The sequence below is a fragment of the Entelurus aequoreus genome, linkage group LG08 (genome assembly GCF_033978785.1).
Source record: "Entelurus aequoreus isolate RoL-2023_Sb linkage group LG08, RoL_Eaeq_v1.1, whole genome shotgun sequence".
NCBI classification, from domain to species: Eukaryota; Metazoa; Chordata; class Actinopteri; order Syngnathiformes; family Syngnathidae; genus Entelurus; species Entelurus aequoreus.
In genome coordinates this window covers 27,722,669-27,735,534 of record NC_084738.1, presented here as the reverse complement: position 1 = coordinate 27,735,534, position 12,866 = coordinate 27,722,669, and the positions used below count along the sequence as shown (strand labels likewise).

At 38.7% G+C, this 12,866-nt stretch overlaps 1 protein-coding gene across 1 annotated transcript in view; it reads right to left on the bottom strand.

The window, feature by feature from the left end:
- vps35l (VPS35 endosomal protein sorting factor like) overlaps window positions 1-12,866 on the bottom strand; it is a 25,613-nt gene extending 12,747 nt beyond the window's left edge. Inside the window, exons 1-21 of the mRNA XM_062056146.1 lie at window positions 12,812-12,866; window positions 12,309-12,408; window positions 10,462-10,638; window positions 10,172-10,291; window positions 9,647-9,671; window positions 9,473-9,552; window positions 8,911-9,039; window positions 8,721-8,805; window positions 8,584-8,640; window positions 8,412-8,508; window positions 8,259-8,306; window positions 5,570-5,663; window positions 5,011-5,211; window positions 4,760-4,806; window positions 3,618-3,729; window positions 3,390-3,506; window positions 1,559-1,612; window positions 1,418-1,498; window positions 1,271-1,333; window positions 1,115-1,200; window positions 476-556 (exon numbers count right to left, since the gene is read on the bottom strand). Coding sequence (XP_061912130.1) covers window positions 476-556; window positions 1,115-1,200; window positions 1,271-1,333; window positions 1,418-1,498; window positions 1,559-1,612; window positions 3,390-3,506; window positions 3,618-3,729; window positions 4,760-4,806; window positions 5,011-5,211; window positions 5,570-5,663; window positions 8,259-8,306; window positions 8,412-8,508; window positions 8,584-8,640; window positions 8,721-8,805; window positions 8,911-9,039; window positions 9,473-9,552; window positions 9,647-9,671; window positions 10,172-10,291; window positions 10,462-10,638; window positions 12,309-12,408; window positions 12,812-12,828 — 1,871 coding nt within the window. The 5' untranslated portion in view covers window positions 12,829-12,866. The remainder of the gene's footprint in view (window positions 1-475; window positions 557-1,114; window positions 1,201-1,270; window positions 1,334-1,417; window positions 1,499-1,558; window positions 1,613-3,389; window positions 3,507-3,617; window positions 3,730-4,759; window positions 4,807-5,010; window positions 5,212-5,569; window positions 5,664-8,258; window positions 8,307-8,411; window positions 8,509-8,583; window positions 8,641-8,720; window positions 8,806-8,910; window positions 9,040-9,472; window positions 9,553-9,646; window positions 9,672-10,171; window positions 10,292-10,461; window positions 10,639-12,308; window positions 12,409-12,811) is intronic.

The following is a 12,866-nucleotide window of genomic DNA, read 5'->3' as shown; positions in this document are numbered from 1 at the left end:
CACGTTGGGGAGACTATGTCTCCCGGCTGGCCGGGGAACGCCTCGGGATCCCCCGGGAGGAGCTGGACGAAGTGGCTGGGGAGAGGGAAGTCTGGGCTTCCCTGCTTAGGCTGCTGCCCCCGCGACCCGACCTCGGATAAGCGGAAGAAGATGGATGGATGGATGGATGGATAACGTACACTTATTCAGCCTGTTGTTCACTATTCATTATTTATTTTAAATTGCCTTTCAAATGTCTATTCTTGGTGTTGGGTTTTATCAGATAAACTTCCCCCAAAAATGCGACTTATATATGTTTTTTTCCTTCTTTATTATGCATTTTCGGCCGGTGCGACTTATACTCCGAAAAATACGGTAATTTGTTTTTGTTTTTTAATATGACACGGGCCAATTAAAAAAAAGAAGATGATAAATGGCCCCTGGGCCGCATTTGAACACCAGCGATGTAGACGGTGGTAAATGCATTGTGCCTCACTTGACAGAATCATGCATGGTCTTGCAAATGTGCATCATGGCGTTGAGGATGACCGGGTCTCTGGTAGGCTCCAGCTGATGTCTACAAGATAAACAGAGGGAAGATGAATGACATTTAATGGATGTCTGCTTACTTTTGGTGCGCTCCATTTGTACTGGGAGGTCGGAATTTCTGAGTTCGAAGTTTGCCTTTAAACTGGAACACTCCTCGAGGTCGAATTTCTGACTTGGGAAGTCATTTTCAACACCCCCGAGTTGCTTTCAAAAATGGCTAATCTGTATGTAAACAATGATAACCTCTTCTATAATATCCGTTATTAGTACTTCTGATTAGTTTTTGTCCCAGTAAATCAGCCATATACAATGATTGTTGTATGTTTATAAGTGGTAACGTAAACTACATTTATTTCATGTGGTATATTCGCTGTACGTCGCTTGCAAAAGCGTCAGTGTTTCCTCTTCATCCACCGTGTTTGAATTGCAGAAGGAGTGCATAATTTCTCATAAAGTTGTTTATATACAGACAAGGGGACATCTTGATTCCCGACATCGCAACTGGAATGCTTTGACGTCATTCCCAGCTGCGACTTCCGAGGTAAATGGAACGCAGCATCAAATACCAAACTGAGGGGGATTTTACTTGATGAAGACATCCATGATGAATCTGCAGACCTCCACCCTCACACCGTCTTTCTGGAACATGTCCAGAAATGGGAGGAAACGCTCCTGGGGGAGAACGCAACTTGAACATAAGAGGGTTGTGGCTTATGGAGAGAGATTAGAAACCTCCACTTACCATGGAGAAGAGGACAGAGAAGTCATTGAAGTGGGCGAGTACTTTCCTGATCACGGACTGCAGCTGAGTGCAGACAAGAAGGGAGTCACTTGAAGAGCAGGCAAGGAGGAGGTTGAAAAGTTTAAAGGGCAGGTTGAGGGTACCAACCTGCGGGTAGGCATCCTCAAAGGCCCGGTCAGGGGTCATGTGTTTGATGACATCTGCCAGAACCGTGTTGACCTCACGTTTCTGGGAGCAAGGTTTCTTTAGAGACCTTTCCTTCATCCAAGAATGAAACCATTTACTCACCGTAAAATGTCTGCAAGTGAACTCCATCCAGATCTCAGCACAGTTGACATAGTCCTGTGTGACAAGGATTGAAACACAATGGAACCTCCATTTACCAAGAAATCATGGTACAAACTTTACCATTTACAAACCACAGATCGAATAAAAATAATAAGCCTTGGTGTACGAACCTTATCTCAGTGTACAAACAATTCATCCACCCATTGTGTGGCTTGCAGTACAGCCATTATGTGCCCGGCAGCACAGGCATTGTGGGCGGGCTGATCGATCTCTGTTGCTCTGGTTGTTAGCTACTGTGCTCAGTGCTACTTTGTGTGCTTTTTAAGTGGTTTCTTTAGCATTTTTACAGCATTTTTCTACTTTTGCTAGCTCAATATGAGGCCAAAGCAAGCAACGACCGGCTGTGGTTGGAAACATTCAGGAAGTACCCAGTGTTGTTGACATTGCCTCCTCCCCCTTCCTTCTGCTGCACACCAAGAAGATTAGTCGATAAGCAAGATAAGATTGATTCATTTTTTGTATTCCTAATCATTGTCAGGGATCCAAATTAGGTAAAATAAGATTAAAGGAACTGAAAAATATCAGCCGGTGATCAAGGTGGCCTTTTTGGGGTTTCAGGGGACATTGCCCTCTGATGTTGAAAATATTTTACAATTTTTAAGGCGCTTTGGAAGGTGTTTCCTACACTTAAATTATGTAAAAATGTAAGAAAACTATCTATTAGATGCTATAAACTTTTTCATGACTGTACCACAACATCAGTAGCTCATTGCTTCTGTTGAGAAAATATCTTCCCCATATCAATGTTAACCATTGCAAAATGTACAACATCCTTAGTTTATTTCATTAGTTCAATGTTTTGTTTGGTTTGAAAACATCTCTTTATTACTGTCACATCAAAATAAAGGTATTTCATGAATACCGTACATGAAATATGATGTCTATATACAAATGTACATGATGTATAGCAACATCTTGACACATCTGTATTTGAATGCAGTGGAATTTGGTTATCTTTTCCTTGGCTTCTCTGACCTGGCTTTCTCCTTCTTTGTTGAAATAGTTGCGACCTCGAGTATTTTAAAACGAAATCCCTACGCAATATTTACCAATCCTACACTATCTATAGTAACACGTTAAACACACAAATACCTAAAAATGTGAAGATGTTTACAAACTGTTTTCTAGCAATCCAGCCATTTTGTTTTCTTGTATTATAGCACAGTTTTGCGGTATTTCTATTCCGAGCATTCCCAAATGTCAACGAAAGCAACCGGCACTGACCAAAACAAACAAAACCAATGCGTCTTGATCAATATGCATTGTTTTAGAGCTTTCTATATAGAAATTTTTAAAAAAATACCACGTTGGCTAGAAGAATAGCTGAATTCCGCTAAAAACCTAAATGTCTGGAATCCCTGAATTGTAGCGAACTGGCTGTTAAAGTAAAGGAGTTTTCTGATTTCAAACTGACTGCACCACAGGGCTAGTGACTGTGAGTGTGTGTTAGCAGGGTGGTTCCATACAAGGAGGATGTTTGGGTTATTAAATAGATAGCCCTTGTTATGTGTGTTTGATATACTGCACAGTATTGTTTAGCGCTTTATGGTGTATTCAAAGTGTAAACACTTCTACTACAGTATGGACTTTGTCGAGGATCATGTTTACATTGTTACTTATAAAGAAATTAGCTTCAATATACAAACTTTTCTATTTGCGAACTCTGTTCAAGAACCAATAAAGTTCATTATTCAAGTTTCCCCTGTACTCAGGTTGTTGTCATAGATGTAAGCTTCCTGTACGTGTGAATGCAGCATGCAACTCTCCGTACCCGAGGACTGCGGACTTTGGTGACGACCTTCCAGGCCTCATTTAGGATGGTCAGCCTCTCGGATTCTGGAGGGTCAGCAACAGCCAGGCAGCGACCCAAAGATCCGAATAACAAATGCTACAATGTGTAAGAAGAAAAATACTTTTTCACTTTTTGTGCCCTATATAGGTACAAAAACATTTAACTTTATTGTGTAAAGTACGTTTAAAAAAGACAAGTTGCGCCTACTTTGGGGAACCCGGCCTCGTCACAGTCTTTTATCATGCCGATGAAGTCAGTGGCTCTGGTGGCGACAAACTCCGGCCTGAATGCCCTCATTACCGAATTCAAAAGCAAGGCACTGTGGAATGTAAAGCACATCGTTGTACTTGTATCACAATATGATTTAGGGCAAAGAAAAAACATTAATCAGTATAATACAGGGGTGTCCAAACTATTTCCACTGAGGGCCACACACACTAAAAAGTCAAAGCACTGGGGGCCTTTTTGATATTTTTTATTTTCAAAACCACGACAATATAGAGATTTTGTTTAAACCTTTAGGGCTTCTCTCAAGTTTGGTCCCGGGGACCCAGAAGGGTCTCAGTCATAAAAATTTTAAAAATAAGTCATATATTTATTTTTTTTAATTCAAAGCTTAAAACCCTAGCTCAACTTCAGGTCTGTCGATATACATTTTTAATATTTTATGCAGTTTGTCAAAACCCTGTTAATTATGGCAAAACACAAAATGTGCACTATTCCCCCCCCCCCCCCAAGAAAAATTCAAAGATGATGTGAAGTAATTGGAGCCTTACATAGTTTCATAATACAAAACATAATTGATTTCAATTTATTATTGTTTTTGAGCAATGACAGTTTAAAAAAACAAATCCCACGAAAATTCTCAGAGATCCAAGAGTGCCACACTCAAAAGTGTGAAAAATAAGTCATACATCTGTCTTTTTTTTAAACTTCCAGAGCTTAAATCTCTAAATCAGCTTCAGATCCAGCTCCGATTATAAGTTTTTATTATTTTGTTTGTTTTTTATGCCCTTTTTGTCAAAGAAAATGTTATATGGCAAAAAATATTTCATAGTGAATTATTTAATGTTAAGTAATTGGAGCCTTGAATAGGTCAATAATGCATAAGAACCTATTATTAATTTTTGAGCAATGACAGCTTTACAGAAAAAAACCTTTCTGCATGGCAGCTGGGTTATTAGACAATATTGCAATTCTTCTCATTACATTTCACCTTTATGATCTTTATTTCACTTTTTAATGTTTTAATAATATTTTTAGAACATGCCGCAGTCCGTTAAAGAATTAGCTGTGGGCCGCAAATGGCCCCTGGGCCACACTTTGGAAACCCCTGGTATAATACTTACTTGTTTCCTAGCTTTTTGCATCTCTCCATCATCTCTGTCAGGAGAGGCTGAAATGGAAAACAAAGTAAGCTAAATAAGATCAAATATGATGTAGTACACTATAAAATTATGGCCCAACGATTCTGCAGAAAAACGTGAATGAGGATTTCCTTGCTTTTAATTCCGATTCAAATTCTCTGGGACAACTTTTTTAGGACCATGTGCTTTCATTTTAAAGAACACGCAGGATGATGATGATGATGAGCACATACTTCTGGGGCACTGTCAGCACTACACTGCAAGATCCAGTTGATGGCAGGGGAATAAAGAGTCAGATATTCAGGCATCTCCACCCTCTGCGTGAGCAGCTGGTTGCGAACGCTCTCCCCGCTTATCTGACGAAAGGTTCCGAGCAGGTCAAAGAAGTTTCGGTTCAAGCTGTCTTTCAAGCTGGGGGCGACCTCCATGCCCACCTGGATGGGAAAAACAGCGTATAAAGAATATAATTAGTATTCTTATCCTTATCATCTGCTCGCCTAAACACAATCAGGATCACTCAATTATACCTTATTTTGTTTATCCAATCAGATTTTAATCTTTTGAATAAACAGTGCAGAAACTTTTAGCATAAAACAAATAAGGATTCAACTGTCAACTGGATTTCTGTATAATATTGATGGTTACTGTCCGCAAGAACTATGTTAACAGGTGGATGAATTAAAGTAGGAGACAGGTGAAGTCTTAGGGGAGAAATGCACTGCCAGCAATGAAAAAATACACGCTTGTGATAATAGGAAAGAAAGAGATATGACTTTTTAATAAATGTGTTACCCTGCAGAGGTAAGCTCGGGTGTAAGCCGCCACCAGTGGGTCCCCAATCCCTCTGATCATGGCAGTCAGACGTGGGAGAGTCTCCTGAATACCACTGTGGAGCAGTAGGGTTTATTGTTAATGTTAAATCTCACTAAAAGCTAAACTTATTTTTTTAAGTAATAGGTACTCACATAGGAGACATACTGTATATAAAAGAAAAACAGCTCAGCAAATCACCATTGCTACATTTCTACTCCAGAGCAAAAATTGCCATGAACAATGACTAATTATCATATTTGCATCACTGTCATATGTGTATTTTCCGATTGTTTGCCACTCTATATTATATTAATGTGTTATATTTGTAGTACTCCAAATTATGTTCATATGTGGATTATATCTGTGACACTTTACATTATCTTTATGCGCATTATCATCATATTACTGTATGTTCATATGTGTATTATCATATTTGCACCACTCCATATCATATTCATGTGTGCATTATCATATTTGCGCCACTCCATATCACCGTCATATGTGTATTATCGGATTTGTGATACTCCATATTATATTAATGTGTTATAATATTTGCACCACTCCTTATACTGTATGTTCATATGTATTATCATATTTGCACCACTACACAACATGTTCATGTGTGTATCGTTTGTGCACCACTCCATATCATTTTGAAATGTGTATTATATTTGCACTACTCCATATTATGATAATTTATATGATAATTTTTGCACCACTTTATATTAGGCTCATATATGTGTCATCATATTTGCGCCTTTCCTTATCATGTGTGTATCATCGTATTTGCAGCACTCCATAATATGTACGTATGTGCATCATCATAATTATGCCACTTCGTATCATATTCATGTGTGCATGATCATATTTGCACCACTCCAAATCATGTTCATATGTGTATTATCAAATTTGAGCCACTCCTATGATGTGTGAACATGAGACGGTTGCAAATCTTGAAAGGTAAAATAAAAATGTTTGTTCAAAAAAATATATTTGCGCCACTTTATATCATGATTGTATGTGTATGACCATTTTCCCTAATCCATTGATGTTCATTTGTGTAATACTATATTTGCACCACTAATATTATATTTGCAAATGTTCATATGGGTGCACCACACATATGAACATTTGCACCACAATGTTCATGTGTGTATTATCATATGTACACTACTCCACATCATGTTCATATGGGTTTAATCATATTTTTACCATTCCAAATCATGTTCATATGTGTATTATCATATTTGTGCCACTCCATATTATGTTCGTATATGTGTAATATCCAATTTGCGCCATTCCATATCATGTTAATATATATAACTTCATATTTTCCCCACTCCTATGATGTGTAAACATGAGAGAATTGTGAACCTTGAAAGGTAAACTAAAAATGTTTGTTAAAAAAAAAATATTTGCACCACTTCATATCATGAATATATGTGTATGACCATTTTTGCACCAATCCATACAATGTTCACTCATGTATCATCATATTTGCCCTACGCCATATCATGGTCATATGTCTATCGTGCAGAGGTAGGGGAAATAATCAATTTTTAAATGCACTGCAATCAGGACATGGACGATTATTAAAACGATTAGTAAACGTCAATAATCGATAATCGATTTATTTATTGTAAATATAGTAATACAGACAGTATCTAAAATTTGGCTTACTGCAGCGAGCCACCTCACTGAGAGATCCGACCAGCTCCTTAAATATAGGGCACTTATGTTCCAGTTTTGCACACATTTCCATTAGTTTAAGAAATGTGATGGGAATTTCTTATTACAAATGCACGGTTTTAAAAGTTACAAGTGATAAACGCTTTTTTAGTAAAACTAAAAGAAATGTAAAACTGCATCAATATACATAAATTAAAGATGCATCAATAATCAAATTTTAATCGAATCATAGCTCCTGAATCGTAATCAAATCGTGAGGTGGTGAAAGATTCCCAGCTCTAGTATTATATGTGCACTACTCCATATCATGTTCATTAGAGTTAAAGTTAAAGTACCAATGATTGTCACACACACACTAGGTGTGGTGAAATGTGTCCTCTGCATTTGACCCATCCCCTTGTTCACCCCCTGGGAGGTGAGGGGAGCAGTAGGCAGCATCGGTGGCCGTACCCGGGAAGTGGAGTGTACCATATGTGTATCATCAAATTTGCACCACTCCATATCATGATCATATGGATATTATCATATTTGCACCATTCCAAATCATGTTTATATGTCAATCAACAAATGTGCACCACTCCATATCATGATCATATGGGTATCATCATATTTGCACCATTCCGAATCATGTTTATATGTGTATCATCATATTTGCTCCCCTCCATACCAAATATATCATGTGTCAGCATGTTTACACTACATATTTGCATACATTGAAACTGACAATAGATTTGAAAGTGTTAAATAATATTTACCATATGTTTTACATATTGTATTAGGGTTACACCTTCAATTTCATTGTACAATTTGTACAGTGATAATATCAATCAATCAATCAATGTTTATTTATATAGCCCTAAATCACAAGTAATATAATGAATATATATAATATAAATATAATAATAAATATAAATATAATAAATAATAAAGTTGTATTATCTTCTACTGTAGCCAAAACAAACTGCAATACTGTACTTACGATTTGTTAAGAAAGCGGTTACACTTAAGGATGGATGCTTCGACATATCTGCTCATATAGGTTAAAGATGCCTAAATGAAGATGACAGGGTTGTAAACATCTTGGATGTGACATAAAATAATCACAGCAATGGAAACTTGGAGGTTGGGATACAGTCTGGGCAAGAGTTCTCTAATGGAGGCAATCTTGAAAAACCAGTTGAGGCACGTCTCCTTGGCTGTGTCGTTAACATCGTCAACTGTGAATGTGTCTGGCAAAATAAAAATATTGCAGGACAAGAAATCAATGAGGTGGACAGTACACAAAGGGGCTATGGAATCCATACCTGGTAAAGGTCTTGGGTCTGAACACATGCTCCATATTCTGTCGTACACAAGTCGGCCTGGGTGTGGTAAACAAAAAAAAGGGTCAGAAAAGCTGCACAAAAAAGCAGAAACATTAAATAAAAAGTTCCTAACACACCAAAGGTGTCAAGTATGTCAGTGATGAGAACAAACTTGCTGGGGTAAAACTGGATCACAGAGGTGTCAGATAGAAGCTTGGAGCACTGAAACATAGTTACAATGGTTCTTAGAGGTGGACAAACCTCACATGTTCGTCATGTATGTTTTTTGATGACTTTCTCTCCCATAATTGACACAAAAATGTCTACCTGGATAACAATTTTCAAAGCTTTGACCTTCTGGTCCGAGCCCCAGGCCTCTTTCAGGGACTGATTCAACTCCTCTATACGGTTGGCATATTCCTGCTGGGAGAGATTCAGCAGCTCTCTCTGGGATCCCTGTATCAGTACGCACATGGACAATCTTCATCACTTAACAAGACATTCCATACATTTCCAGGAGGGTTTTCATTGATGGCTGACTTTTGCTTTGAAAGCTTGAGCCTTTCTTCAAAGACAGCTGTAGACTACTGAAGTTATTAGTAGTATATTATATTGTATTGTTTTATATTTGCTTATGTAGAAGTTTGTTTTTCTTTTTAAAAGGCATGTTACATGTTAAAATTGTGCGGTTTTGAAGAGGGCAAGCACTTGGGAGACAAGATACACATGTTTTGAGTTAAGAACTCCGTCAAAGAACCAATTAAGTCAGTTAAAGTACTACTGTACTTGTCAGTTAAAGTACTACTGTACTTGTCAGTTAAAGTACTACTGTACTTTATTTTATATCAGGTGAAATATGTTCTTATTATATAGATTTTTTTTAAGTAACCTCTTCTAGATCATCTAGTTCTTCTAAGCGAGTGCGAACTTTCTCAGAGACAGCAGACGATCCAGGAGTCTGGGAATTTCCTGGAGGGAAAACACACAAATATATAATAATTGACCATAAATTATGTACATGTGTTATTTAGGTTCTTGGTCAGTAGATACAACACAGACATACCTCTCTCGGAGCCCATGCATAGATTCTATGAAAATAAAACAGAAAACTGAATTAGAAAAAATAATAAAGCAACAACATTTTTTAATAATGATAATAATAATAATTATTATTATTATTTGATTTATTTTACAGCAAAAAAAATATTATGGCTTCACCACATCACTGATTTTTTTCCCTGTTTTTTAAGCATATTCTACAACACTCTGGCCCTAAATTAAGCATATTCAAGCATTAAAATGGCTAAATGAACTAAAATGATCAATATTGCAGTGATATTGGCCACAAGATGAGATCCAACCAATCAGAGCACACTGTTCAGTATTGTGGCCACCGATGCAGCATTACTATATTGGATTAAAAGGTGACTATATTGGATTAAAAGGTGACTAAAGGGTGTATAGAAGGCTCTCATAATGTTGAAAAATGTATTAATCAAAAATAAAATAAACTAAACTGTCTGTCTCAGCATGCACGTCACCATAATAAGTACGCAAGAGAACGTGTAAATGTTGGAGGATGACTCACAATTGAGAGTTTTTCAGTGGTGGTGAACCTTGCCAGGATCTCTCCTCTCTTCATTGACCAGGGCTCAAAGTCTGGTCCCACTGCCTGTATCTCCTTTTCCCCTTTCTTCTTTACCGAGTCCTGGGAGCACAACACCCTAAGTTTTATAGCATTGTGTTGTTTTTTTCATACATACAAACACAATGTATTTTGTCAACACTTACCACCTTGAGAATGTAATTCACCACTACACATGATCATTTTCTCTACTGCATGTGAGAGAATTATGGGGTATCAAAAGTGCAACTGACCCCTGCACTGTGCATCGTCGATGGAGTCTCGCTGGCAGAGGCGGCTGCAAACATGGACAGTGGATCGGTTCCATCCAACATGGAACTGAGTGGGTCCGGGGCGACAGAAGAAGAGGAGGAGGACGAGGAAGAGGTGCTGCCTTTGCGAGTGCCACGGCGGGCTGTGGTGTCTGTCACCTGGCAGTATTAAAGAAGCGAAAAAAGCTGGATGACTTAAAACAAGAGGTATTTTCTATAGCACTTGTACTTATTAGGGAAGGACTATTCCAGTGGTGGCCCGGGGGACAAATCCGGCCGGGGAATGACACCATAACGACCCCTGAGTTCAGTTCAAAATTAAGGAGACAAACCTTTTTGCAGCAAATTCCCAAAAACACTAGAGTGCTCCTGTTGTAAGATAAACTTGGGACCACTGTAAACACATTGGCAGATCCTTGCATTGACATTTTAACCTTGCTAACAAATATAGAACACCGCGGTCCAAATTTAAGATGTACATAACTAAGGCGTTCCTCAAGGCACCTCTTTAAGTCCTCTCCTTTTTGGCAGTTGCAAAAATGTTTACCTTTATGTATCTTAAGTGTGTAGCTTGTTTACTTCAGATGAAGTCAGTAGTCATTGGTGCAACTTCTATAGTTACGATAGTAGTGTTCCTCAAGGTTCCATTTTAGGGCCTCCTTTTTTCATCACTTGAGCTATTCAAATAGTGGCCAAAAAATGGGTGAATGACTCACATTTTTGCAGCAGATTCTTAAAAACAGCATAGCACTCCTGTAACTCTTAGAACATAAATAGACCAAAATCAAACATCTACTGTAGAGGAAGCCGGTTCTCTGGAATATACAAAATAAGACTAATAGTGAAGGGAGAAGTCCACCCCCCCGGTCCTTTGCTTTCTGGAATAGTGGCCCCCAAAACGATTCAGTTGAATATCCCTGCATTAGGGTCCCGGCTGAACTGGAGCCTACACTGCCAGTCACCGTTAGACTGTATAAATGCACATTTTTAAGCATGAGTATAATGCCCTAGTGCAGTGGTTCTTAACCTGGGTTCGATCGAACCCTAGGGGTTCGGTGAGTCGGCCTCAGGGGTTCGGCGGAGGTCAAGACACACCTGACTCATCGTGTAAATAAAAACTTCTCCCTATCGGCGTATTATGGATACCCCTAAACAATGTTCCCTCTAATTTTCCATCTGATTTGCAGGTGTGTAATTTGTTGTGGTTCATTTTGTGCACCAGTAAAAAAACATATAACTTTGTCTTGGATTTAAAAAAAAAATAAACTTTTATTTTTCACTAAAGAAGGGTTCGGTGAATGCACATATGAAACTGCTGGGGTTCGGTACCTCCAACAAGGTTAAGAACCACTGCCCTAGTGTGTGAATGTGAGTGTGAATGTTGTCTATCTGTGTTGGCCCTGCGATGAGGTGGCGACTTGTCCAGGGTGTACACCGCCTTCCGCCCGAATGCAGCTGAGATAGGCTTCAGCAACCCCCCGCAACCCCGGAAGGGACAAGCGGTAGAAAATTGATGGATGGATAATGCCCTAGTGTGTGAATGTGAGTGTGAATGTTGTCTGTCTTGCTGTGTTGGCCCTGCGATGAGGTGGTGACTTGTCCAGGGTGTACCCCACCTTCCGCCCGAAGCAGCTGAGATAGGCTCCAGCAACCCCCACGACCCCGAACGGGACAAGCGGTAGAAAATGGATGGATGGATAATGCTCCTGCCACTAACAAAATGGTGTGAGTTAACTTTTGTCGTGACGTGAAGTATAATAAAAAAAACAATGGAACTGTATTAATGGTAAAGGTAAAAAGATAGCCGTATCATGGAGTATGTCATTTACCAATATAGGTTTAAGGGGATGGTAGTCAGCCACTTCCAGTAGAGCTGCCTCAAGACGGGTCCTCTGCAGCTCTTCTTCATAGTTGCGCCAACGAGAACGCCTGCATCACAGTAATGATAACAGTAATAATAACTCTTAGTAATAAGATTAAGAGGAGTCAACAGGTTCTACTGGGCCTGGCTTTGAATAGTACTGTGATTTTACATTTCTTAACACATCATGTTACCAAACAGTATAGTCTGATTATGCTTACTACTGCACTTTATTTATTTCATATTTGACGTCACCTCTAAAGTGAAGTGTTTTTGTTATAATGGTAATACATTTTAACGTCACATTTCACTTGTAGTACAAAACACACATAAGTTGACATTTACAAGAGAAATAGATGCGTCCCAGCTCCAATAAAACAAGAGGAACTTGCAATGACAGGATAGCGCGTTATCAAGATTAACGCTGAAATAGTTTGTTTCATATTTTTAGGTGAATAAGGAGCATCTTACCACATCACTGCGGCCATCTTTACATGATCACGTGACACCCTGACCGTACTTCCTG